This window comes from Drosophila nasuta, chromosome 2R (assembly GCF_023558535.2).
Source record: "Drosophila nasuta strain 15112-1781.00 chromosome 2R, ASM2355853v1, whole genome shotgun sequence".
Lineage (NCBI taxonomy): Eukaryota > Metazoa > Arthropoda > Insecta > Diptera > Drosophilidae > Drosophila > Drosophila nasuta.
The window spans coordinates 9,201,887-9,228,770 of NC_083456.1; the positions used below are offsets into that span (position 1 = coordinate 9,201,887).

Here is a 26,884-nt window from a genome sequence, read left to right on the forward strand (position 1 = left end):
GTACAACACTGCAACCGGCAAACAGCTGATTCGTGTCTTCCTCTGTGTGTTCCATCGTGCTCAAAACACTCGCAACGATGGCTCTCCGTGTTTTTGGTTTAAATTTAATAAAAACGAACAGAAATCTATTGCAAAATGCGGCCAAAATCAATGGAGTAAACAGTGTGCAAGCTGTAAGTTAAAGTCAGACATTAAAATTGAACTCAATGCATTAGTTTTGCTTAGCCCATGTTTATGTTACATTCGTTTGCATAACATTTCAGGTGGCAGGGGCTTCGTATGCCACACAGGTGACTGTGGAGGCGACACCGGCAGCAGTGCAAAAACAGAAGGTTAGCAAGGCCATGAAGGCATATTTGAAGCGAGCCAGCGAACACGATGAATTCATGAAAACGCAGCATCTGGATTTTCAAATTGGCAAGCGACACTTAGCCAACATGATGGGCGCGGACGCTGAGACATTTACGCAAGAAGATATTGATGTGAGTTCGTTGATCCATTTGGTTAGTACGCAACTATATCTAAGAACAATTACAGCAAGCTATTGCCTACTTGTTTCCATCTGGTCTATACGATAAACGTGCCCGTCCTGCAATGCGGTCACCCGACGAAGTGTTTCCAGCACGCAAGGCTGCAGAATTCGATGAGACGGGTCGTCCCTTTCACAGCATGTTCTACACAGGCAAGCCCAACTTCTTCCAGCTGCTGCACGTGAGTTTGTGCTTTACAATTTCTCTGAGTTTTTGCCAAATTTAAGCAATCAATACCTCCGCAGGACATTGTAGCAGAAACCAACAACCTAAACGATTTGGAAGAACGCATGTTGCGACGTGGAAACAAACCTGACGATAATCAAAGATTGTATGTATTACGTAACCGATTATAAAACTCTTAATAACTAGTATTTATTTATAGAGAAACAGCTGGTTTTCAGCTCCTGCCAAAAGAACAATTGGAACGTTTGCTGGTAGAGCAGATTGCGGACATTGAATACCAGAACTTCTGCAGCAGCATGGACCGTTTGATTGCCTCACCATACGCCTACAAAAGTAAGGCATTTATCGAGCGCTTTCTGAAGCCGTTAATGGATCAATCGAAGCAACTGGAAGTGCCCAAGCCCAAAATCGATGAACAGGGTCGTCAATATGTGACAACCTATGAGTGCCTTCGCAAGACGGCGCGTGCTGATGTCACAGTGCGACTGCCAGGCACAGGCAAGATAACCATTAATGGCCAGGACATTTCCTACTTCAGCATGGAGCAGAGCAAAGAACAGGTGAGTGAGGAGTTTATAACAAAAATGGGGAAATAGGGAAGAGGCTGCCAAAGTATTGAAAGAAATCAAAGACTTGCTGTGTATATATATGTATATAACAAATAGGTGTATAGACATAGTTTTTTATTAAACATAGGTATAACTTGCATATTTAATTATCATTTAAACGCTTCTCGTACGACGACAACGCCAAACAACAAGACACAGCCTAAAGCCAGACACAAACAAACCTGCCAGCTTCTCGCCTCTCTAGAGTATAACCTATCAACTAGTTTATTATATTTATATAGCATATATATGCTTGTATAGTTATTGCATAAATACGTTGGGTGCGCCAAGCGCTTCGATATCAAACACGATAACTAGAACATAATATCAACAATTTTCTGGGTACTTGGGAGCAACATTAATATATCGTACACAACACAAGTCAAGTCTAAGGGCTAAAGAATTTGAAGAACTAATTTGTGTAGCATTTGTGGTGATTTCAAGATGATAGTTTGATTATACGTAATAGTTATTGATAATATCAGTAATGTAGTTTAGATGGCAATGGGAGAATCTATCTGCTATTTGCGCAGATTTTGCTTCTGTTGATTGGATATGACGATGAGCAGCTTATCAATCACTTTGCTGGCTTGCTGCTGCTGCGATATCAGCGCCTGCTTCAGCTCCTGAATCTCCTGTGTGAGAAACTCAATGCGATCCGCATTGTCATCGATTTTACTAGTCAGTGTGGTGAATTGTGTGGAATCCGGATCCGCATCTGGCAACGAATATGCAGTGGACACACAGCCATTATTATTGTTGTACTTGTTCTTGTACGACAAATAGTTTTCAGCCGGATTCTTCGATGATATGGTGTGGCCAAAGTGCTTGCGCATCTTGCCCACCTCGTAGGCCTTCATAAGAATATCTCGCGGCAGCCGCTTCTCGCTGGGATTCAATGGCTTGACGCACAGCACCACCCGATATGCTTGTGGAGAAACTAACGCCGTGTAGTGCAACAGATTGCGCAACCAGGTGGGCAAATAGCCGTTAAAGAGCGCAGACTCAATGTAGCTAATGAGCTTGGTTTGTCGCACTAGTTTCGAGAGTCCGGCGGTTTTCTTCAAGCCCTGGATATCGTGCACAGCGATGCCGACGAGAAGATTCATCAGGATGATGGTGACGAACAGCAGAAACAGCACGAAGGTGATCTGTGCACTAACCTCCAGCAAAAATGGCGGATCTTTGCCATCGGGATCGTTGATCAGCAGCGATAAATCCTGTTCACCAATCATCATAACGAGCACTGTGATGAAACCCATAAAGGGATTGGCAAAAGACGACGACGAGGGAAAGATGACACAAAAGCTGATGGTGAAACCAATCAGCATACACGAATATGCCATAAACAGTTTCGCAAACTCGCCCTGCACCCGCGTATACATCGCCACATAGACATCGAAAACAGGCAGCTGGCCAATCATTAGCATAAGATTCGTCCAGCCGAGCAGGACGGCAAAGGCACCAATATGATTCTGGAACGTGTACGTCTGCTTGGTGTAAATGTACGAGATGACAAAGACGCTGGTGATGACAAACCATTCCATAATGTTCTCCACCTGCGTCACATAATGTCGAAACGAGGAGTAGCCCGTGATGCCATAAAGTTTGCGGAATATCTCCACTATGGTGATGGCCACCAGCACCCACCATTGCATTTCCATGACAAACGGATTATTGCGCAGCATGTCGCCCAAAATGGATTGCTTTTGGCACAACTCCTGCGCTTGAATGGTGGTATTGTCATCCTTGCTGCCGTTGTAACAATTGTGTGCTAGTGCGGTCAGCACGTAGAGCGTCAGGAAAAGCACAAAGCTGAAGCAGAAGATGAGGCGACCAATGTAATACTTGCGTATTTTGCCCCACTTGATGTACAGAAACGACGAGCACAGCGGATGCTCGAGTATCTCCTTCTGACCCTCATCCACGAACGTGTTCAGATAGCTGATCTCGCGTGGATGGCAATGCTGCAGTAGCTGGCGAAAGTCCAGCTCGAGCTCCACCTCGCGATTGACAGGATCCTAAGTAGAAACAACAATGGGCTTTAAAAGCTGTAGTGGATAAAGTAAAAAGTGATTAACTAACTTACCTGGGAGTGATGCAATGTGATGGCCGCGTCCAGTTTCTGACGTATCATGGCCACCGAAGCGGGCGTCTTACGAGTGATTACATTTAGTGCCGATGTGCCCTTCTTCGACTTGGTGGTGACATCGGCGCCGTGGAAAATGAGCATCTCCACGCACTGTACCAGCCCATCGAGAGCTGCCAAATGGAGTGCTGTGAAGCCATAGATATCCTTGTGATTCACATTGGCGCCCCACTGTATCAGAGTCTCCATAATGTCATAGGCATTCTCTGATTTCCCCACGGCCGCATGCAACGGCGTGCGATGATCAAAGTCCTCGGCATTGGCATCAGCATTTCCATTACGCAGTAGCGACTCGACGCACTCCAAGCTGGAGGTGCGTGCAGCGAGATGAAGTGGCGTGAAGCCACGATGATTCTTCAGCTTTGCGTCTGCACCTTTGGCCAGCAATAGATCCACGCACTCGACGTTGCCCTCATCGGCCGCCAGATGCAGAGCCGTGGACTCCTTTTCGCGTATGCAGATGCGCACATTGGCATCGGCATTGGGTGCGTTCAACAGCGCCTCCAAGCACTGCAGATGCCCCAGATCGGCAGCCAAGTGTATGGCATTGGTGCCATTGGGCTTCAGCGAGTTCACATCTGCGCCCTCGCCAATGAAGAGCTGCAGACACTCGAGTGCATTTGAGCGCACAGCACAGTGCAGTAGACTCTCCTCGCAGTTGGGTTTGGTGGTGTCTTTGGTGATGAGAGCGCCACTATTGATGAGGAACTTGGCCGCATCGGCGGCATTGCCAAAGGCGGCACAGTGTAATGGTGTGTAGCACTTGGGCTGTAGATTCACATTGATGCCCTTGGTCACCAGTAGATCCAAGGTGGCCAGGCAGCCACTGAAGGCACCCAAATGCAAGGCTGAAATACCGTTCTGGTCGCAAAAGTGCAGATCGGCACCAGCGTTTAGCAATCCCTCCAGCAAATCCCAGCGCTTGAGAAACGCAGCCCACAAGTAGCTGAGATTCTTCTCCAGCTTTGAGGCGGTCTCAAAGTGTGTGGCAAGGCCCTCGGCCACCACGTTGCCCTGCTCAATGTCCTCCAGCAAACGGACACGGCCGGCGGCACTCTTCATTTGGTCTATAAGGCTAATCCTAAGCGTATCATTGCAGATCTGAACGCTCAGCTCACTGGTCGGCTCCTCAAAGCTGTCGTACATGCTCGGCGCACTCTCCGCCGGCGGCGATGGTCCACACTCCATGTATTCGAATTCACCAGCTGTCGGGTACTGGGCTTCGATCATGGCGTCAGTGTTGTTGCGCCATCGCACCATCAGATTGGGTGGAATCGATTTGAAACTGTTTTTCGAGAGCACACAAAGTTCTTATTAGTCACCTTATTACTTTGTTATTTCATTGATATCAGTTTAAATATTTAATTAAATCTATTTTTACTGCCTTTCTCTGAAATCCAATAACTGGTCAATTTTGCATTCGTTAGATAATGTCTGTTTTAAAGATTTCCTGGAAGCATCTTTGCTATTAATCAATTACCATAAGAATATTGCAGTACAAAATATAGCTAATATATTGCCTTGTTTAAAATTTCTTAAGAAACGAAAACAATATGATAGAATTAGATGCTGTAGGTTCAATTGAAACAAACAAAATATATGATCTTTTAAGGCTCTTAGATCTTGTCTAAGAGTCAAATCTGAAGATCTGCTTTAATATTTATCTCTTAGATAATTTAATTGCATAAAAATGAAACCCATGAACCGTCTACTAAACATACAAATCCACAAATACAAAAAGTTGGGAAAGAGTCATGAATTTCTCAAACTTAAACACTTTCGAACTAAATTTAAAGCTGTAGAATTTATCTTAAGTTTCGCAATTTCGCACCTTCTTTAATTTATTAAAGATACTTTGACTATCACAAACTTATTATATCCATGCATAATATTTCACGAGAAGGTGATTGATAAATAATCCAAAAATAAGTACTTCTTATGAGCCCATGACACACTGACTAACTTCTTTTAAAAGAGATTTATTTTTAACAAATTTCACACATTGCTCTGATATTTGTATTTTTAGAAGTTGTACTATTTATCACAATGTTTGCAATTTATTTTGATTTGATTACTATTGCCATAATTTATTATATGCACTTTCTGAGCTTATTTACAACAATTGCCGGTGGTAGATCACGTGAATTAGTAGAGGGCTTAAGATTTTTCTTCGGAATCACATACTATCTGTATGCATAAGTCATACGATTTTATTATTTTCTGTGTTGCTTGTTTTTAGCGTCTTTTTCGCTCGCTGTAACTATGTGTTCTCTCTTTTTGCTGTTGTTTTTAGTTTTTTTTTATTTCGTATATAGTTATATTGTTTAAGTGACACTGAAAGCTCGTAGCTCATGGAACTCGTATCTAGTTGCTGACTTTGAAGCATGCATAATTAAGATGCGGGAAAGAAAAACGTAGTTGATCAAGCCGACAGAATATGTTAAGTTATGCAAAAGCGAGTTACTCTTGTAGTTATTTTTTACACAGTTGTAGTCGCAGTTGCAGTTGTTGATTCAGAATAAGATCGGTCGACTATAACGTATAGCCGAGCAGTGCCGCAGCTGCTGCTGCAAATGCCGGCGGAATGCGTCTTACGAGTAATGTCGACTACCATTGCCGCCGCCGACTTTGGCGAACTTGATCATTATATTTTGCACTGCAGCCTTTTGCATAATCCCAGTCAGGGACTGTTTTCTAATCACTCTCCTCTTTGTTCTGCACTTAGTGGAAGTAAATACATATGTGTGTGTTGTGAGTAGATGTGTGATTACGTACACCGTTTGCAGCCATATCCACGGATGATGCCAATTCGCTAATGGGCTATTTTCAATTTCTAATTTCATTTCCAAAATACGACGACGAGAGTCCGAACAGTCGATTGACTGAGTGACCCATCTACAGACCTAGGCGAGATACGATGCCACAGAGAGAAAGACAGACGAACGGACAGACAAGTGGCTTACAATGGACGCCTTTTGTGGCTGCTCAACAATTGTGCCTAACGGGCGGAAAATGCAAAAATGTTGTGTGAAAAACGCGAATTTTTCACTTCCGTTTTGTTGTTGCTGCGATTTACTACGAACTGCGAACGCGCGTTCTAACGAATATTTTGTGCTAGAATTCGGTATGTTCGGTGTGTTTTTTTTTTTTATTAGCCAGCGACTAACGCGTCCGCCTGCATTGTTGTTTCAATTCCGACTGATGGCAAAACCGTAAGCTACGCTCAGTATTAGCCTCATCCAATCGAGCTTGAAGCGCCAGCGCCAGACACAAAGAGAGAGATACAGCGACGGAGAGAGAGAGAGAGAGAGAGAGAGACTGAGTTCGTTTAAGCTGAATTGTGAGAGTATTTGCCAAAAAAAAACATTGAGAGAGAAACTTGGTGAGTGGGAGTTGCAATCGGTTGTAGACTTGTTGTGCAGACTTGGACCACAGACAAAAAACTGAAAATTGAAGGAAAACTATTTGGAATCTGTTCTAAATTGTTGACCAAATAATAGGAGTATCGGTTGAAACAGCTGCCAACGAGTGATAACAAAAGCGAAACCTTGAATCCGTTATGATAATAATGAAATTAGTCAGATTGTGATTTGCAGTAACAATCGCGTGGGAGTAAATGCCACGCTAATGATCTATAACTACCAGACAAACAACAAAACTAATAAAGTGCTAGTTGTGGAGCTAACTCTATGGTTTTCCGCAATCCACGGTATTTAACTACTACTATAAACCTGTTTTCACACCTCGTAATTGACGACCCCCTGATTGATCAGCCCCGCCCCAAAAAACCAAAAATCGACAGCCCAAATTTTGCATTGCGCATTTCAAGTATCTTCGCGCTTTCGCATGAAAGTCACTTGTTTTTTTTTTTTTTTGTTTTTGTGTTGAGGGTTCGTCTCAGCTGCAATTGCATTGCATTGGCTATAACACAACGCAACTGGCACTTACCGGTTATTCGCATTGTTGTCAGTGAGCGGCTGCTCCACTTCGGTTTTGGTAACGACGCTGATGGAACGTGTCATGCGGCGGGGCTTCGTGCTGCCCTCCTTGTAGCCAAGATTCTCCATGACGACGACACCACGACGAAGGCGACGCACAGACCTTGCTGCGTACTAGTTCCACTTGTTGTTGCAGTTGTTGATGTTGTTGTTGCTGCTGCTGTTGCAGTTATAGTCACTATTGTTGTTGGTATTTAAAACGCGCAAATATGCGCTTAAATTCAACTCAAGTCGATTGGCTGCACTAGCTATGCAAATAAACCAACCAAAAACTTTCCAATATCAGCTAAACACAATTTATAGACCAGTTTTCGGGGGAAACTCTTTGACATTTACGGGCGATAAACTTTTCGCTTCGATTTCGCACTCTCAGCTGCAATGATAAATGTTTCAATTTTTAATGGTTAACCAAGTGACTTTTCTTCTTTTTAAGTGAGGAAATTAGGTGTGGTCCAGTGCGTGTTTGGACCACAACTAAATTAACTAATTTGTGATTACTTTCGCCGACAAAAAAATGCAAATTATATTAACTAAATATTAACTTTAGCGTCACTTATGTCACTACTCGCTGTTCGCCGACTTTCCCTGGCGTTTTCCTTTTGTCAGCCTGTGTTGTTCAGATCTCTGCGCACGCCGAATGCGGCAATCTTGAGTCGAAGTTATCTAATTCTCATTCTCATCCCATTTGACGCAGCGATAAAGCGATCATAATATAAACAGCTACTTCAGTATTATCATAATTGTGGGGATTTATCTGAAAGTGCTACTGTCAGGCAGTTATATGAACTCGCTGCGCAGAGGCTGCGTCTCTTTGAGGGGCACAATACTTTAATTATTTAAGCAATTATTTTATATATAAAAGACAGCAAAATTAAATATTCATTGAGATTTTCTTGTGATAGCAATTCATTTCTTTTTAAACACAATAATTGTTAACAATTTTTAAATTTGTAAATTTAGTTCACATTAGGTTCATTCATTTACATTATAAGACAGGCTTATATAAAATTTTTGCTGCTTCTCTTTTAATCATTCCTCAAGTTGTACACATTAAATTATTCCTCTTCCCTATAAAACTGCCCATAACTGTGAAACACACATCTTTGAGTATTTCTGGCCAAATTTTTGTTTGCCCACATTATTTACAATTTGTGTCAACGTCAGCGCTTCGGCCGAAGTGCTGGTTAGTAGATTCATTCATTTGTTAAGTAAATTTTTGGTATCAGCCCGAGCCAGACAAAGTTAGCGTTTAAAATAGTAGACACAAAGCCAGTCACAATCAATGCTGGAAGATCTGTTAACTTTAACGATATCTGTATTGGGTGTATATACAAAGTGTGCACTTGAGTATATTTTTATGTTCTTTTAATTGGCACTACAATTATTTAGTTAGCAGCTTACTTTAATTGTTTTATCTATAGATTGCCAGTACAATTACCAGTGCATAATCAGTTCATTGTTGATGTAAAAATAAGTTAAAGAGCATTACGTAAAGTTGTTATTCTATTTAGCTTTTTTGTTGTAATTGTCGACACAATAACAAAATAATAACAATATGTCATTGTTGTCAATTATTTGGCAAAATTTGTGAAATATTAACTTTATTTTTTGTTGAGATGTTTTCAGGGGAATTTAGGAAACCTGTTAGGGAATTAAAACGTATAAAAAACTGGCCAATTATTGAGTACTCTGCTTGGAAACAAGGCTCAGATTGCTTTTAATACTAGTAAACAAAACTTTCTTAAAGAGTTGACTTATTAGCTAATTCTGTAGTCAATCAGACATAGACAACGAAACGAATCTCGACAAAAAGCTGTTATCTTATTATGCGCACAAATTAATTAAATTCTCGGAGAGGCCGAAGTTGAAAAACCAGTTTGCAGTTTTTAAATTCCAGTCAATTTAGCCAGTTGAAAGTTTCTAACGCAATGAACAAATGTTTGCCATCATCATGGTACGTTACCAACTAAATGATCTCGGCCTTAGCTTCCCAAATATCCTCAAAATCGATTGTTGCGTATATAGGAAATATTCAAATATGGTTATTATTATTTTTTTTCGAAATGGAATGACGCTACTTTAAGAACTGCACGCTTTTGCTTGATTGAATTACGAATCGCTTTGGGAAATGTAATGAAGCCAAATGGAAAGAATGTTTTGAATGTTTAAGTGTAGTATATATTCTATTTGCTCTTTTCACAAAACGAAAGCCGAGCCGGAAGCGCCATTTGCAATTTACCGTTTACATGCGACGTCATTTTGAAAAATGCCTCGCCTCCCCCTTTTCGACTCGGGCCGCGCTTCGTGTTATAATTTTGTTTCGTTTTCTTAGTTTACTCGTTCCTTCGTTTGGTTCGTTCGTTTCTTCGGTTCGCGTTGATTCAATTATAATTGAAACTAATTTGAATTTCTACGGACATCATGTATTGTATATGTGTATATGGATGGGTATTATGTGAGATGTCGAGAAACCATAGTAAAGAAAAGGCAAAGAATTTGCGAGACGACGAGAGTTTTGTATTTTGTCTACATATATTTGGTTGCATTGCTTCCAGAATGCCCTTGAACCTGAAGAGTCTGTATCAGAGTCGTTTTACTGCATAACTGTAATTGAATCTTTCTCTCAAATTAAAGGATAATACAACCGAAGAATGTTGCTTGATATGTGAGCATCATATTGTTTATGGCATGCACTTTCGAGCTGCATCGAATAATTCCAGGAATGCTAATTGAATACAATTTTGTTTATTTGGAATATTTGAGTATTCAATTAATCATACTAATGATGTTGCCAAATATTAAAAAGACTTCCATCAAAATAGCTCGACAATTTATTATAAAATACAAAGAAGAGTTGAGAATTATTAATTTTGATTTATGAATGATGTGAAGGTTGTTTGAATTTATGTACTGTTTATTTATAGACACAACATTATTATTTTGTAACGTATACATGCATATATACTATGTAGATTAGACCATATCTTAATTCTACACTTGCGGCTGAGATTTACTTTAGAATTGTTTTGGACAATGCCGGTGTTTCTGCGAAGGTCGCGACATTATTCACTATGGATTTGCATTAGCCCGATACTTGAAAGGAATTCAAACTGAAGGAGCGATAGATAGATTCTCGGTGTGAATTTGTCCGCGATATGAAGCGCGACAACAACGTCGATTGACTGATAAAAAGAACTGCGCCGAAATGATAATGTACACCACAAGTTTCAATGTGGATGCGAATGTGGGAGGTGGATGAACAGATCCCAAACTTAAGCCAAGTGAGCGCGCGCCAATGAGGTTGAATGTACACTTAGTATAATACTATACTATATGCCCTCCACATGCTATCATCACTATAGTGTGTGTATTATCATCATCATCGCCGCTCTTATAGATATTCGCATGTGGACACTCATGTAAGTGCTGATGGAGGAAAAGTGCGAGGAAAGCGAAAGAAGGTTTTGGAACGCTCCAGAGAATCGGCTATCAAATTCATTTAAATCATAATAAAATCTGACGCGACACTTGAAGCGTTCAAGCGCCGGCTCGAAGAGTTCTTTACGAGAGACGGTGACAGTTAACGATGCCGATGCCGATCTCGAAGACGACGTTTCGCCGGTCATTTAGCGTTTTAGCATTAGCGATGTTTACACTAATCCCTTGTAGATTGTGTACAGTTTTGACAACCTGTATGCATATATAAGTATATATATATATTCGTAATCCCCATATCGTAAAAATATCTCTCCTATCCCATCCATTCTCGTAAATTTACTAGCGTGTGGTTATTTTTGTCTTTTGCTTTATTTACTCGCCAGTACATTAATTTAAAAATCATGTTCGCTATTTGCTGTTGCGTGAAGTCATCTAACAAATTGTTTAACAAATTACACATACAAACGAATCAAAATAATTTTGTCAGATTTGCAATGATTAATTGTTCTTCTCTTTTATTTGTCGATGCTTGCTATTGTCAATCTGCAGCTGGTTTGTGTGTTAGCCTTTATTTTTGCCAAATTTGTAGTTTCTGTTTTTTTCCATTGTTTGCGCGCCTTTCATTATGTATTTTTTTTATTGTTTATTCGTTTTTAATCATAACGTTTATTGTGTGCCGTAGACCATATTGTTTAAAGACTCGTATACGATTTGCAAGCTCGTCGACTTGATTTCCCACGCATTTGCCGAATTGTTAATAAAAAATAAAATAAACAAAATGTGGTTGGTATAAACAAACCCCGAAATTATTTTTGTGAATGTCGATCATTATATACTCTAGCGAGCATATTATTCCACGTGCTAGTCTAACGAACTAAAGTTTTTTGTTTCGTAAATTGATGGTACTATCAATATCGTAAATTGTTGCTTGGTATTATTCCATTATTTATTTCCATGCCAGTATTATGATAACAATAATTTAGAATATAATTAGCTCACGTGTTACAAATTGGGGTTTGTAACAGTTATTGCCTTTTAGAAGGGTGTTATATAGAATATCTTGTCTTATTGGGAATTCCCTCTCAACGTGGACTTTGATACTGTCTCGTCAGAGTTACGATTGCATTTGCATAAAGTATGTCAGTTTTAGATATGAATTAATTACTTTAAATAACAGTTAAACACCGTTATATAAAACCAGTCGGTAACAAGTGAAATTTCTCTTCCTTAACCATATATTTTAAACCCGCTTTATCCAGTTTTCAATTTTGGTCGATTACTTTAAATTTTTGCCGCACACCAATCAAAATATAAGAAACCGTTAGTAGTGAGATAACAAAAATATTTCGTGTGCCGGAAACGTGATGTTATTACTATTAACAAATCACAGTTTCGCTTGTGGCCCGCAATTATCGCCTTGTTCTGAGCTAATAATAAGCTTGCCTTAGGCATGCCAATTGTTTGAAAAAGCTTCTTAATTTAGTTTCACCTGCAGTAAAGTTCATCAGTATCTGATTAATAGACATTTTCTTACATTTTTTATTTTGTTATCATGAATAGAATTTACATCACACCAGGTAATAGCGTAGACATTTAATTGCGTCGTTGGTATGCAACAAAATGTTGCATCTAGCGGTGGCTAACATGGCATTTAATTTAGCTAACGATTTTGTCTTTATTTCTATACATCTATTGTTGTTATTGTAGCGCAGGAAATACTCCCGCAGTTTAATTTTGCATTATATACGGGAAAATACAATGCATTGATCAACTTAAGTATCTATATACATATATTTGTATATATGTATGTATGGTTGTAGAGACAATGGCCGCCTCGAGCGCTCTGAACTTGACATCAAACACACGATAACATAACGATTGTGCACTTGTATTTTTGCAGTTACTTTTCCCCCTGAACTTCAGCGATATGTTGGGCAAAGTTGACGTGGAGGCCAATGTGGAGGGCGGTGGTCCATCCGGTCAAGCGGGTGCCATTCGTTGGGGAATTGCAATGAGTTTGCGCAGCTTCGTTGATCAAGAGATGATTGAGTCCATGCGCTTGGGTAAGTCTTATCTAGTTGTTTCTCGATTACAAACCGAAACTCATCATTGCCACTAATTACTTTCACATCGATATATTTTTTACAGCCGGCTTGCTGACACGTGACTATCGCAGACGAGAACGCAAGAAGTTCGGACAGGAAGGCGCACGTCGCAAGTACACGTGGAAGAAGCGCTAAGCGGCAAAGAACAAAGCGGCCTTGCATTTCTACTGTTCAAATGTTCAATAAAAAAAACTATGATATATTAAGTAAAGAGCGTTAACTACATTTGGTTTAGCGGCTTAAGACCCAGCAGCTGCATGCCACGGTGCAACGTGCGCTTAGCCGCATGGAAGAGCAGCAAACGTTGCGATTGTTTCTCTAGGCATCGCTCCTGCTTCACAGGCAACCGCTTTAATGCTCGGCTAGTTGCATTGCTATAACAGAATAACACAGAAGTTAGTTTAATACCTCATGTGAGGATGGGACTCTGCATACCACAAGCCAAACAGATAGTTGACCAGCACACAAGCCTCCAGTTGCTCCTTGGATTGCCACACGAATTGCTCGAAGCGTGCCAGCTCGTAAAGCACATCCAGTGCATCTGACGGCTCTTGGGTTAAATGCTGCCAGCTAGGCTTAATCTCTGCCAGCTGGATGTGTTTAAAATTATCCAGCAAGCTGTGTAAACGACAATGTGTATACTGCAGTTTGATGCCCGTATCCCCGTTCACTTGTAGTGCTTGATCCCAGCTGAACTCGTGATCTCGCTGTCTTCGTTGCTTTAATACGTTTACCAACACAGCAGACACGCCCAGAACATCGCAAACGAGTTCATCATTCATACTTCTATTCTCTTTAGTGGCTGTAAATGAAAATTCTAATCAATCAGTGTTTCATTGAATGTAAATTAGTTTGACGCTCACTGGCACTGTTACTTCGCTTTTCACGCATCACCTCACGAGCTTCGTCGAGCACATCGCGCAGGAAGATCGCCTTGCCCTGGCGCGTGCTCATACCATGAATCCGTCCAAATTTCACATGTTGTAGTTTATTATTCAAGCTGTTGTCTAAGGCCGTAACTGTTTGGAAGAGAGCATTAAAATGATCTGCCTGACCATTATCCACAACATACAGCATTCGTGAGAACTGAAGCTGTCTCTGGCGTTTTAACAGCGCCGCAATGTCTCGAGCCAAATATAAAGTGGAGCCATCGCTTTTGATAACAGGAACTCGGCGTTGACCCACAACAACAACTTCACGTCCATCGTGTTCCCCTTGCAGCATCCCAGCTGACCGTAGTTTGGTCAGCACTTCAGTGATTTCACTCTGCGAGTACTGGGACTCCCATTCGTAGCTATCAAATTGGACGCCAAGTCGTTCGTAAACAGCAGTGAGCTCATCTATGGTATAATGACGATACTGCTGCCACTGGGCGGTCATGGCATCATCGGTGCCCGCCTCCAGCGCACTAAACAATTCTCGTGCTCGTTGAGCCAGAGCTGGATTCTCCGTGGCGGCCTTATTGGCCTCAACGTATGCGTTATAAAGGGTTTCAATTGGAGCAGCTCGCATTTCAGCATCAGAAACTTGCTTCAGTTGGACACCCAAAGCCAATAAGCCAAATTGCGTGCCCCAATCACCTAGATAGTTGAGACGCGTAGTGCGATAACCCAAATGCTGGTAAAGATTGGCCAATACATTGCCAATGATGGTAGAACGCAGGTGTCCCACATGGAAGGGTTTTGCAATGTTTGGTGAGCTAAACTCAATAACAACATGCTTGTCGGCGTAAGATGGCGAAACTGTGGTTGCCTCCCCTGCCTGCAAGAGAAGCGTTGCAAATGCGTCTGGCTGTAGCTGAAACTCGACTTTAGCTGCACTACGTCCTGCACTGGGCACCACACGCACTTGCTCAATATAAGTGGCATCAAATTGCTGACTTTTCACCGATTCCAACAATTCGTTTTCGTGTTGTGCAACCGTTGCCGGCAATGTCCATTGCAACAATGGACGTGATGCAGCAGAGAGCTGCTTCTTAGCGGGCACCTCCAACGCATGATAGATGTTTTCTAGTTGTGGCAACTGTGAAGTAACAGTATAATGACACGAATTATATTAGTTTTTATTGATTTACTTGCTCACAAATCGCGCGCCGTATGCGGCTAGTCATGTTATTTTGAACAGGGTGGTAACTCCTTGATAGTGTTGCAAAATGTCAACGTTTTCATGTTAGACAGCCGCAATCCAACTTGTTATTGTCAATTGCCAATAATTAAATTTGTTACCTATATTTATTTACTTATGCTTATTATTATTACTTATTATACATATGTTTCTATATTTATTTATTTCATTAAATTTATTTTTCTGAACATAATTGTTATAATTTCCAACACCTGCTTGCAGGTTATGCAGTGTGTGGACTTCAAATCAGCTGTTTTTATTAAGCTGGGTTGGGCTTGTTAGTGTTTTTTCTGTAAACAACTCGCAATCTTAATTTGTGAATTTTAGTTGGCAAATCTTTATGTAAATGGAACAAAATGCATAAGGCTTATTGTGTGCAGTCAATCCTATCACAGGGCGTTCAAATTGAAGCAATTGCTGCTTATGGTAAGTTGTTACAAATATAATGTAATATCCTCAAATTAACTTTACATTACCCTTACACTTGTCCACTAGGAAATCATGTCATTTTGGGCACCAGAAGCGGTCAGCTTATTATGTACTCGGTGGATAAAGATAAGGGCGTGGACATGCAAATGTTTAACAAAAATTTCAGTAAAAAACCAATTACTCAGATGGAGGTGGTGGCGGCTGAAAACCTCCTCTTTGTGTTAACCGACAGCATGATTCATGTGTGCGATATGAGTCGACTTGAGAATAATTTCGAATTCGTGCACAGTTCACCAGATACGAAAGGATGCACCTTGTTTACTATGGATGTAGACAGCCGCAAATCAACCACTGGCGAATTGGCAACATTTATAAGAATCGGTTGTGCCATCAAACGACGTATTGTGTTCTTCTTTTGGAAAGTGGATAAACTCGCTTCATTGGAGTTGACAATTGAATTGCTCGATCTGCCCAGAGCTATTTGTTGGGTGAATCAAACCGTTTGCGTGGGTTACAAGGATGAATACGTAATTTACAATGTCAGTAAGGAAAGAATACCAATAGAATCATTTTATTTACTTAAGATTATTTTTAGATATCGTGCACTCCACCAAAGATGCATAAGCTGATTTTGACCTCCTCAACCATTAGTCAAGAGCCCAACATTTGCCTGATTCGCAGCAATATGCTGGGTATATCCAAAGACAACTATCTAATGCTTATTGATCCAAGTCAATATCAAGCAAAGGAAGGCAGCGTTGAAGGTAGCATGAACAACAAGACAACGGCGATCATGTGGACACACCCACTTTTGGGATTAGGTAAGTTTACAAATTCTCTGGCTGAGCACATAACATACAATAACTTTCACCCTTTGAAGTTTGGGATGAGCCGTTTGTCATTGGCCGTACTAAAAACGCTGTTGAGATTCGCAATTTGGCAGGGAAGGAGACGTTAGTGCAATCTCTGCCAGAGCTAAAGAACACCAGATTCCTAGTTCGCTCAGACAAGGGTACCATTTTTGCCGCCGCCTCGTCTGAGTTGTGGTGCATTCGCATGGTGGACATTCCAAAACAGCGCAAGGAATTGTTGCAACAAAAGAAATTTCAATTAGCAATCGAACTGACGGTAAGATGAACCAGACGATAATCTTACGATTTTCAATTACAATAAAGGCGGTTTCAGGATATCTCCGAGGAAAAAGGTAATGATAAAGCGCAGACGATACGTGAGATACATCGGCTTTATGCCAACGAACTATTCACCAATAAAGAATTCTCGGAAGCAATGGAGGAGTTCGAAAAGGCCGCCATAGATCCTTACGAAGTAATCAAGCTTTTTCCTAACCTTGTACCAGAACCTCAACATACAGTTGACGATGCCGTGCCTACACCAAGAGTGCCTAAACTAGAGGATCATGATCTGGAAAATGCCTATAAGGCTTTGATTGTATTTCTGGTGCAGGCTCGACAGCGTGAGGTTGTCAAGCTACTAGATAACAAAAACAGTTATAAGTTATTGTTGGAGATAATTGATACTACGTTGTTGAAGTGTTACTTGCAAATAAATGATGTATATGTCGCTCCACTGTTGCGATTGAATCAATGCCATTTCGAAGAGTCGGAAAAAATGCTTAAGAGATACAATAAGCTCTCGGAGTTGATCATACTTTATGATGGCAAAGGCAAACACAAGAAAGCGCTCACACTTTTAAAGGAGCAGGCAAATGTGGAAGGATCTGTGTTGCAAGGCCTAAATCGTACCATAAGTTATCTGCAAGCACTGGGTGCTGATAATCTCCCGTTGATTTTTGAATTCGCCGACTGGGTTTTAACTGAGGATCCGCACGAAGGCCTAAAAATATTCACAGATGAGTTGATTGATGTTGAAGAGCTACCTCGAGCCAAAGTACTTGACTTTCTAGTTAGCAAACATAAGGCACTGGTTGTGCCCTATTTGGAGCATATCATAGACGAATGGAAGGACACGAATACACTACGCCACAATGCTTTGATCAAGGAGTATATCAAGCAAGTGCAACAACTGCTAGCCCAGCAGGCTAAGGGGTAAGTTAATCGTCATTATCTATGTCTGTAATGTCATTTTTATAATCTATTATTGACTTCTTTTCAGAGAAGAAACCCCAGAGCTTCCTGCTTTGCGTGCGAAGCTGTTCAAAATGCTAGAAGATTCTCAACACTATTCTCCAGATAGTGTACTGCAAGACTTTCCCACCAAGGTGCTACTGGAGGAACGAGCATTGATTCTGGGTCGCCTTAAAATGCACGACAAGGTGCTAGCTATATATGTTCTAGTGCTAGGCGATATGTCAAAGGCTAAAGCTTATGCAGAAGCTAACTATGACCAGAACAAAGACGTCTTCGATATCCTACTAGAAATCATACTGAAGCCCATGCAACAACCATTCGAGGATGTACCCATGCATCCCGATTATGTGACGCCAAATTTAAAAGTGGCTGTGGAGTTGCTCAACACCTATACTGTGAAAATTGATCCAATCAAGACATTGGAAGTAAGCTAAAGCATGCATAATTTGTAGTCTGTACATTAATTATAACATATTCTTTATCAAAATATCTTTTTATTGCAGTCTCTGCCGGATGATATGGACTCAAGTGAGGTGAAGTATTATTTAGAAACGGTGATACGCACTCAAATGGCAGAGCAGCATGAGCGTCAAATCATGATTGGACTTTTACGAGCTGAGGCAACACGACTTAAGACCGCCGTAGATAAGGAGATGAATAAGAGTTTCATACTAAACGAGTCCACAGTGTGTCCCGAATGCAAGAAACGCTTCGCGAATCAGACTGCGTTTGTGCGCTATCCCAACGGCCAAATGGTGCATCTGTCCTGCTACGACAGATCAATAGCAACCAACCAGCCGTAAATGTTCAGTGTATGTGATAATCACTATTAGTATCCATGTAGTTTAGCTATCTAATTTTGTAACGCTAAGCATTAAAGTAAATCATGCCATTCTTATATTGTACATCGATCTCCAAGAGTTTACGATTAGAATAATATACATATTTATTGGACTATATTTACAAGAATTTTGTGGCATCATCATCATTAAATGGCTTATGCCTCTTCACTGCCATCCATCAAACTGTCGCCGTCCAGGTCAAGCGAATCGTTGCATATGGATAAATCTGACTCGGAGGCAGCACGACTCAAAGGACGCGTTGGCAGCAAAAGCGAGTGCTTGCTATCCTCATTGTCATCCTCCAGCAGACTGGGGGATGCAGTGCTGCAGGCAGCATTCAATGGCAGCTCGGCGGATGTGGATGTTGATGATGCAGCGGCCGCGACAGCTGCTGCAGCTGCTGATCCTGCGGGCAACTGAGTTTGCCTAATCAATGCCAAACGCTGTTGCGTTAGTTCCAGGTGATGCTTACGCCATTTAATGCGTCGATTCTGAAACCAGACCTTCACCTGTGCTTCTGTCAGCTTGAGTGTGTGCGCCAGATAAAGACGCTCCGGTCCGACCATGTACTGCTGTCGCTCGAATTCGGCTTCTAGGCATTCCAGCTGCTCCGGCGTGAAGATTGTGCGTACGCGTTTGTTTTTCAGCGCGCTCTTCTTGTGTGAATCTATGGGAGACAAAATAATCAAGTTCAGATGATGCTTGTGTTTTCCAATAATGTTTGATATGGTAACTAAATAAAAATAAATCAATTATTTTACTGAAGATTCCTGTTAACTTATTTTAAATTAAATATTTTACAGTTTTTCACGGATTAATTTAAAATGAAAGAAAAAATGATATGATTAAGGTATCAATAAGCTAATTCAATACATTCACTGTCATTGCTTGCATTCTTAATTACAGTCTGCAGAAGTTTGACAATTGTTTACTGCTCAAAACTATTCCGAAACATTTTTGCAATTAAAGTTAACAAGAATTGAAGCGTCATTCATATATATATGTACATACATATAAATATTATATATTTTATTTATACTAGATTAAAAGTTAAGACCGCTTTGCTTTTAATTTTTGTTATTATTATTTTTATATTTATTGTACAATAAATAACTCTTAATCTAGTTTATATCGCGTCAGCTCTTGATGCTGATTCACCTTATATATCTTATGCCCCATTTCCACTGCTACTCAGTTTTTACATGGGGGAACGTAACATTCGACCTTAACGGAAAAGAACCGAAGAAGGTTTTTTGGTGCAGTGGAAATGAGGCATTAATGTGTTCGTACATATGTATCTGTTTCTGCAAGTTACGCACATATCAATTTCGACTATCGGAACACAATTTGTAAAAACAGTTTGAATTATTTTTATATTACATTTCATATTTTACCTATTTTTACTTGAAATAAACTTTCTGATATATAATATTCCATGTATTTTCTTTAACCAGTTAAAGTAGAGGTCGTGTTTTCTTCATAAAAGAACGAATTTATATATCCGCTACCCATAGGGTAGGAAATATATGTAGGCAACTTTGACCCTATAAAGTATATATATTTTTGATCAGCCGAGGCGATATAGTCATGTCCGTCTGTCCGTATGAACACCTACATAGATCTCATATGCTACATATATGTATATTCAAGATATATTTTTTTTCGACAACAATTTTTATGTTTGCAGGCAGAATTATCGCTAGAATTTTGATACATTCAATAATTTATTGTCTTTATAATTTTTTATACCCGCTACCCATAGGGTAGAAGGGTATTATAACTTTGTGCCGGCAGGAAATGTATGTAACAGGTAGAAGGAGGCATCTCCGACCCTATAAAGTATATATATTCTTGATCAGCGTCAACAGCCGAGACGATCTAGCCATGTCCGTCTGTCCGTCTGTGTGTCTGTCCGTCCGTCCGTATGAACACCTAGATCTCAGAGACTATAAGAGATAGAGCTATAATTTTTTTTCGACAGCATTTGTTATGTTTGCACGCAGATCAAGTTTGTTTCAAATTTTTGCCACGCCCACTTCCGCCCCCGTAAATCAAAAAAAATCGAATAACAAGCGTAATTGTAAAGCTAGAATTGCGAATTTTGGTATATACAATATTAACTATAGTATTTATGATTCCTGAATTTGGTTGCGATCAGATTAAAATTGTTGAAGTTATTAAAGAAATACTGTTGTATGGGCAAAAACGCCTACTTACTATGGGTCTAATTTGCTTTGACCGACAATCTGGTATATTGTGCCGTCTATGGTATATTTTGAATGCGGCACTATATCGGTTTACCAAATATACCATTTGGTATATTTTTTAGTATTTGTAGTATATTAGGTATATTTTAATAATAATACCCCAAAATATATTTTTAGTATTTTTGTAGTATAATTGGTATGTTTTGAGAATAATACCGCACAATATATTGCTTTTATTCAAAATGGGTAGCGGGTATCTCACAGTCGAGCACACTCGACTGTAGCTTTCTTACTTGTTATATATGGGGAAAACGCCTACTTAGTTAGGGGTCTTAGGTTCTTTGCACTCAGTCCTATATTTTCAATATAGTACTGTATGAATACTGGTATATTCTTTAGTATTTTTGTGGTGTATTAATTTGGTATATTTTAAAATGATCACCGTAATATTTAGCTTTTATTCAAAATGCGTAGCTGGTATCTCACAGTCGAGCACACTCGACTCTAGCTTTCTTACTTGTTTAAAAGGTTTAAAATAAAAATAAAATAGTATTCAAATATATTATTTATTATATTTATTTACTCATAAATAATTGAGAAATTCAATGATTTTTAAATGCAACCAGTGATATACATAAAAAAGAAAATTTGCATCATTTTAATTAATCGACTTGATTAGCCACTTACCCGACTTGAGCTTGTCCCGTTGAAAACTTAGCGACGCCTGCTGTGCGTGATGCTGGTGCAATTGCTGGAGACTCTGCAGCGCCGACGGACCACCACCCACAACAGCAGCAGCCGCGACGGCGGCAGCAGCAGCGAAATTGGCTCGCTGCTGGGAGTGAGAATGGGAATGTGGATGAGGATGCTGCACTGTGGACAGGTAACGACTGCCGTTGCTATCACAATTGAAGTTATTTACACTTTGGCTATTGTTGTTGCCATAGTTGTTGTTGCTGCTGCTGTTGTTGTTATTGCTGCTTGTGTTGTTATTGTTGTTGTAGCACTTGCTGTTGTTGTTGTCGTGGTCAGCGGCGTCTGCCGAGCTGCCGCCATTGAGAGACAAATTAATGGCATTATTATAGTCCTTGCTCTGTTGCTGCTGCTGCTGCTGTTGCTGAAGACCCAAAATGGCGGCTATTGTAAACGATTTGCCCACATCGAGGGAGGTATGCGCCGCGGCCGCCTCAATGAGCTGCGCGTGCGACGTCGCAGTCGCCAGTTGCTCCCTCTGCTGCTGCTGCTGCTGGGGGTGTGTGTGCGATTGTGTGTGTGTCTGAGACTGTGCTTGCGTTTGTGTGGGTGCTGTTGCTGGTGGGAGGCCAATGGGAAGTTGCTGCTGCTGCTGCTCCATTTGGTATGAACTTTGACCCGCCGCCGTCACTGCAGCTGCTGCTGCCGCCGCAGCCAAGGCAGCCGTGGGCAGTGAATGATGCGGTTGCAACTGTCCATGTCCATGTCCTCCTGCATGATGGTGGCCCAGTGTGTGTGCGTGTGTGTGTGCAACACCGTTGGCTTGTGTGTTATGCAATGCCAGAAAGTGTGACAAAGGATTTGCGTGATATTTGGAAGGATTTTGCAACATGCTTAGTATTTGGCACAAGCACAATTCAAGCTGCACGCTGCCTCGACGACTCTTAGTCCACTTGTTGGTCGCTCGCTCGCCTGAAAAATGCAAAGCGAAATGTTTAATTGTCTCCAAGTGCCAAGCCACATCCAGTTCCAGGTGTCAACGACTCTCTGATTATGCCTACAATTAAGTGGCACTTGACCAGCCGTGGCAGCAACAACGCGTGTAATCCGAGAACCTCTTAAGCCGAATCCCAATTGTAAATTGCTCCAAATGAGCCAAGCCTCTCTATACTATAAACACTACATACATATATGGAAGTAAAGTGTGTGTGTGGCTTGGTTAAACAATTGACCCTGCAATCGCATGATGAATGGTGGCCAACACCAACAGGTTGAGGCAGTTGCTGCTGCAAGTGACCGCAGACTGTGCCACACATTGGAGACATGCATTCGCATGGTGAGTGAGTGCATTCATTTATGCACTTAATTGCAAAGCTTTTCTTAAGTCCCTCTCTCTCTCTCTCTCTCTCTCTCTCTGTCTCTTACTAACTGCCTCTTTCTCTCTTGTGGGCTATCTGTCCTGCTCTGCTGCTGCTGTGGTTGTCACTGGCAATTTGATAGCCTAATTGAGACTTTGTCTCATTGTTGTTACTACCACGTCTCTTGCTGTTGTCCTCAGGTGCGTAAAATATCCATTTGATAGCCACACAATGTCTGATATATGCTATACTATACTATATATGCAAGTGATTGTAAATGCGGCCAAGTTGTGTTTGCTTAGAGCTTGACATTAAATAAATTAGGTTCATTAAGATTACTGACTTGTGGCCATGTCCACAAATAACTGTTATCCCCTTGCAACATAAATTATCACAATTAAATGAATGCTAAGGGAATCATTTGGAAATTGTTGAAATTATGTTCAGACAGGTTTAAATACAATCTTCTTGGTTTACAACTAAATTATGCATTATTCAAGGCATGTTATATTAAATATATGTTATGATTCCTTTTACTAAGAAAATTGACTGAATTACGTATATATTTTAAAAAATTGTCTAATATGTCTGGTAAAGCTTTTGAGAAGCAATTACAATTTCAATAGTATTCCCTATGCAAGTTTAGCTGTATAAGTTTACTCTATCTATAATTCAGAAATGCAGAATCCTTGTACTCCTATTACAATACTTCATTCTTCATTACAATATGCCTGTCAAGTAAGCTTAGTTTTTTAATGTTAGTAAACTGTATATATTTTTTTTCACTTAGTTATTTGAAATTTAATTTTGTTTCAAAAAGTACTAGCAAGAATCATTCCTATTGGGAATTAAAAATATTTTCTTGATGCTAAATGAGAAGTTGTTCTTTATTTTATTTCAAATTGTATTCCTAATTTTATACTATGCAGTGCCAACCATATTCCAGCCATTAAAGTCAATAAAAAAGGATAAAGTAAGTCTCATTTAATATTTCTTTAATAACATTATTAATTTTTAACGTATATAATGGATAATTAAAAAAAAAAGGGATTCTTTGTAAAGAAATATTTGCTAAATTTTTTTTAAATTTAGAGGATTGGAAAATACAGATTCTTTTGTTAAAGTATTTCCTATAAAATTTGGAATATTTAAAAATATGTTGCCGTAATATAAAAACCCAAAAAGTAATTAAGTAAGAAATGTATAGCTTTAATTAAAACTTATTTCCTCTCCTTTTTCTAATCGAACATTTTCTTATTGATTTCGAAATCTGTCTTATATCCGTTGTATCGAAATTTGAAAAAGTTAAACCATATACATAGACCACAAACCTTTAAGTATTTCAATAGATATGTTGATTATGGAATGCGATGATATAATCCAAGCAATAGGATAGCTCCCATATAATGTAACATTAATATCTTTCAGATATTTTCGCAAGTATTGCAATATTTCACTTGGGCACTTTAAACTGCGATTAAATAAATCTCAAAATAGCCGACGGCAAATGAACTGTTGCCTACAATTGCGCGCGTTTTGAGAATTGCAATCGATGTCGGATGAAATGCGGATGAATATATTCGGATAATCGGAAAATGTGAGCCTCGTTTGGCTGGTTGCATGCGAACGTGAACGTGTTGCAAACTCAACTGAATTCAAAAGTTGCTGGCAGTAAAATTTTTACAATATCTGCAGCAGCAGCAGCAGCAACGACAGCAGCAACAATCAAGCGTCGACGTCGCAGCAGCGCAGCTTTGTCTCTGCCTCTGTGAATGGTTGTGTGTGTGTTGAATTGGTGCTGTGATTTTTCTCTTGCTCTTGTGGGATGCGGTTCTCTTCATGTGTCTGCTTTTTTCCGGGATTTACACAGCGTCGACAGAGGCAGCGACTGTGACGGCGACAGCGACTGCGACTGCAGCAGCAACAGCAACAGCAGCAGTTGCTGCTGCGTAACATCATCATCATTCAGATTGTCAGGAGCAACCACCAGCAGTTACATAAAAACGCAAGCACCCTGCCAACAAACCGCCCACCTATCGCAGCAACCACTCCCCCACCGTCCATCCCCGTTTGCCCCTTTTGCCTCCTTGTGGCACGTTGTGCTCATTTGTGCCGCATTCGACGCGAGTGTATGAAAAGTTATTGAAATTATTAAATAAATGGATAATTGGCTGGTTGCTGGGCGAGTGAGTGGATAGATGGTTGGGTGGGTGGAAGGATGGTTCGCTGGATACGTCGAGAGGGCGGTGCCAGGATAACGCAGGCAAAAACAATATGGCGCAGCGTTATTTATAGTACTTTGTGGGGGCAACAAAAAACAACGGAAAGGCAACTAATTAATTAAGCAATATTCTATGGCAAGAAAATTACTGAAACATTTATGACTGCGATTCTAAAGATGATGGATGAACGCATTATCTTTTATAATATATCAATTTTATGAGAGAATCACTAAACGTAAAAACTAGAGTCTCAGAATACTTTATATTTCATTTATAAGCTCCTCACACTGTTGTTTTGCAACTCTTTCTTAAAGCCAAAGTCGCCTTAAATTTACCACTTGATAAACTACTCGAAATACCAACGATCATTATTACGAGAGAAACCCCAATTAGCGCCCATCAAAGTGAATCAATGCACAACAAAAGGAAAAAGCAAAAAGGAAAACAGAAAACAAGAAACGGCACGAACAAGAAAAATGGAAAATGAAATACCAAGTGCTTGGTGAGACGTGGCTGAGACGAGACCATGCGATGAACTTTAAATCCGCCACGAGATACAACATTTTAAATCAAAGTCAGGCATTTTACCGAAACGAAGAAATGCGTTCGTATTCCGTCTTTCTCGGCTCTCTCTCTCTCTTTCTCTCTTGAGTCTGAAACTGGGAAACTGAGAAGCTGAGAATGAGAATAAGGATGAGGCGACACGTTTGTCGTTTCAATCATCATTAGTGCTAATGTACCCACAAGAATTGGGCAGACGCCTGGCATGGAGCAAAGTGGCAAAATGGGCAAAATGGCACCGAAAGCCGAGGGAGAGAGAAAAATTTCGGCTGCCGTCGCTGCCGCAGCGGAGCGAGAACGAGAGCGAGAGACACGAGAGCTTAATACAAATACATGCATACTTGCATGTGTATGTGTATGTGTCTGTGTGTGTAGTAAATGGTGCATATATTTTGTATATAGGTATGTGCATGTATATTATCACAAATTTTGTTTATTTACCACAATTTTAATATTTTTTGTTTAAGGGTAAAAAAAAAATTCCACACGTTACAAGTGGCCCATGTGTGTGTGTGTGTCTGTGCGGTGTGTGTGTGTGAGCTAGCTTCTGCGCATGTGTCCGTGCATCTGCTGGAATGAGAAGGCGTCGCAGCCGCAGTCGCTGCCGTCGCCATTGTTGCTTGGCCTTTTGATAAACTTCGCAGCTTGCAGCGATGAAGCTGGAGATGAAGACGGCGACAGAGACGAAGACGAAGGCGGATGGCAGGGCAGGGGGTAAGCGGTGGCTCATCATAATGACGATAATGATGTTCTTCTTGCTGCTGCTGTGGGAGCCATAATATTTATTTATTCTCGAATAAAAATAAACATATACAAAATGAATAAATGCAAAAAAGGGCAAACAAACTTTTCAAGCAAGGCAAAAGTTTTTTCATTATGAATTATTATGTAAAGCCGTAAAACTCTGGAGTGGGAAAAAGAGTTTACGTACACAAATTAAATTGCCCTTATTATGACCAGGGTTGCATCGCGGGTTTCATTAGGGAGCCAATAAAATATTAAAATTCATAAAGTATTGCCTACTTATTGGGGCAGTTGTGAAACTTCAAATTTGAATAGAAATTAAAATAGAAAATTATTTGTTTCTGATTAAAAATATCTACAACTATTAAAATCTGGCATTTCATTTCATAATGTTCTCAATAGGTAATAAGTATGTAGATAGATAAAGCTTGTCGCGGTGCTGAAACTTCAAAGAGGGCTCCTTATTTAATGAAAATATTTTTATTATTATTGAGCTGCACTGTGTTGTTGCATGCCACGCAGACCTCTAGCACACACGCACACACAATGTTAATAGACGCAGCTCCCATACACACACACACA

At 40.3% G+C, this 26,884-nt stretch overlaps 5 protein-coding genes across 9 annotated transcripts; 2 read left to right on the forward strand and 3 right to left on the reverse strand.

Moving 5' to 3' along the window:
- Positions 1-22: 22 nt before the first annotated feature.
- Positions 23-25,518, forward strand: LOC132787015 (small ribosomal subunit protein uS9m). 2 transcript variants are annotated; one of them, XM_060793849.1, is made up of 7 exons: positions 28-173; positions 264-482; positions 538-711; positions 776-861; positions 916-1,276; positions 12,810-12,972; positions 13,058-13,225. In XM_060793849.1, exons 1-7 carry the CDS (start codon positions 78-80, stop codon positions 13,147-13,149), a joined length of 1,191 nt encoding a protein of 396 aa, XP_060649832.1. In that variant the 5' UTR covers positions 28-77; the 3' UTR covers positions 13,150-13,225. The 2 variants fall into 2 exon arrangements, with proteins under 2 accessions (XP_060649833.1, XP_060649832.1); XM_060793850.1 differs by lacking the exons at positions 916-1,276; positions 12,810-12,972; positions 13,058-13,225 and adding an exon at positions 25,452-25,518 and having other exon boundaries at positions 23-173.
- On the reverse strand, positions 1,357-10,638 carry LOC132787009 (transient receptor potential channel pyrexia). 4 transcript variants are annotated; one of them, XM_060793840.1, is made up of 4 exons: positions 10,486-10,638; positions 7,422-7,844; positions 3,414-4,758; positions 1,357-3,345 (listed from the first exon to the last, which is right to left on the reverse strand). In XM_060793840.1, the coding sequence occupies exons 2-4, from the start codon at positions 7,538-7,540 to the stop codon at positions 1,846-1,848; spliced, it is 2,964 nt and encodes a 987-aa protein (XP_060649823.1). In that variant the 5' UTR covers positions 7,541-7,844; positions 10,486-10,638; the 3' UTR covers positions 1,357-1,845. The 4 variants fall into 4 exon arrangements, with proteins under 4 accessions (XP_060649823.1, XP_060649824.1, XP_060649825.1 ...); XM_060793841.1 differs by lacking the exon at positions 10,486-10,638 and having other exon boundaries at positions 7,422-7,880; XM_060793842.1 differs by lacking the exons at positions 7,422-7,844; positions 10,486-10,638 and adding an exon at positions 6,249-6,677.
- LOC132787013 (probable arginine--tRNA ligase, mitochondrial) lies at positions 12,828-15,165 on the reverse strand. Its single transcript, XM_060793846.1, has 4 exons — positions 15,089-15,165; positions 13,878-15,036; positions 13,450-13,816; positions 12,828-13,388 (listed from the first exon to the last, which is right to left on the reverse strand). Exons 1-4 carry the CDS (start codon positions 15,122-15,124, stop codon positions 13,235-13,237), a joined length of 1,716 nt encoding a protein of 571 aa, XP_060649829.1. The 5' UTR covers positions 15,125-15,165; the 3' UTR covers positions 12,828-13,234.
- Positions 15,317-18,580, forward strand: LOC132787012 (vam6/Vps39-like protein). The gene is made up of 7 exons (XM_060793845.1): positions 15,317-15,564; positions 15,634-16,106; positions 16,163-16,388; positions 16,448-16,695; positions 16,753-17,633; positions 17,701-18,100; positions 18,179-18,580. The coding sequence occupies exons 1-7, from the start codon at positions 15,495-15,497 to the stop codon at positions 18,476-18,478; spliced, it is 2,598 nt and encodes an 865-aa protein (XP_060649828.1). The 5' UTR covers positions 15,317-15,494; the 3' UTR covers positions 18,479-18,580.
- LOC132787014 (homeobox protein B-H2) lies at positions 18,651-22,389 on the reverse strand. The gene is made up of 2 exons (XM_060793848.1): positions 21,412-22,389; positions 18,651-19,184 (listed from the first exon to the last, which is right to left on the reverse strand). The coding sequence occupies exons 1-2, from the start codon at positions 22,307-22,309 to the stop codon at positions 18,673-18,675; spliced, it is 1,410 nt and encodes a 469-aa protein (XP_060649831.1). The 5' UTR covers positions 22,310-22,389; the 3' UTR covers positions 18,651-18,672.
- Positions 25,519-26,884: the final 1,366 nt, after the last annotated feature.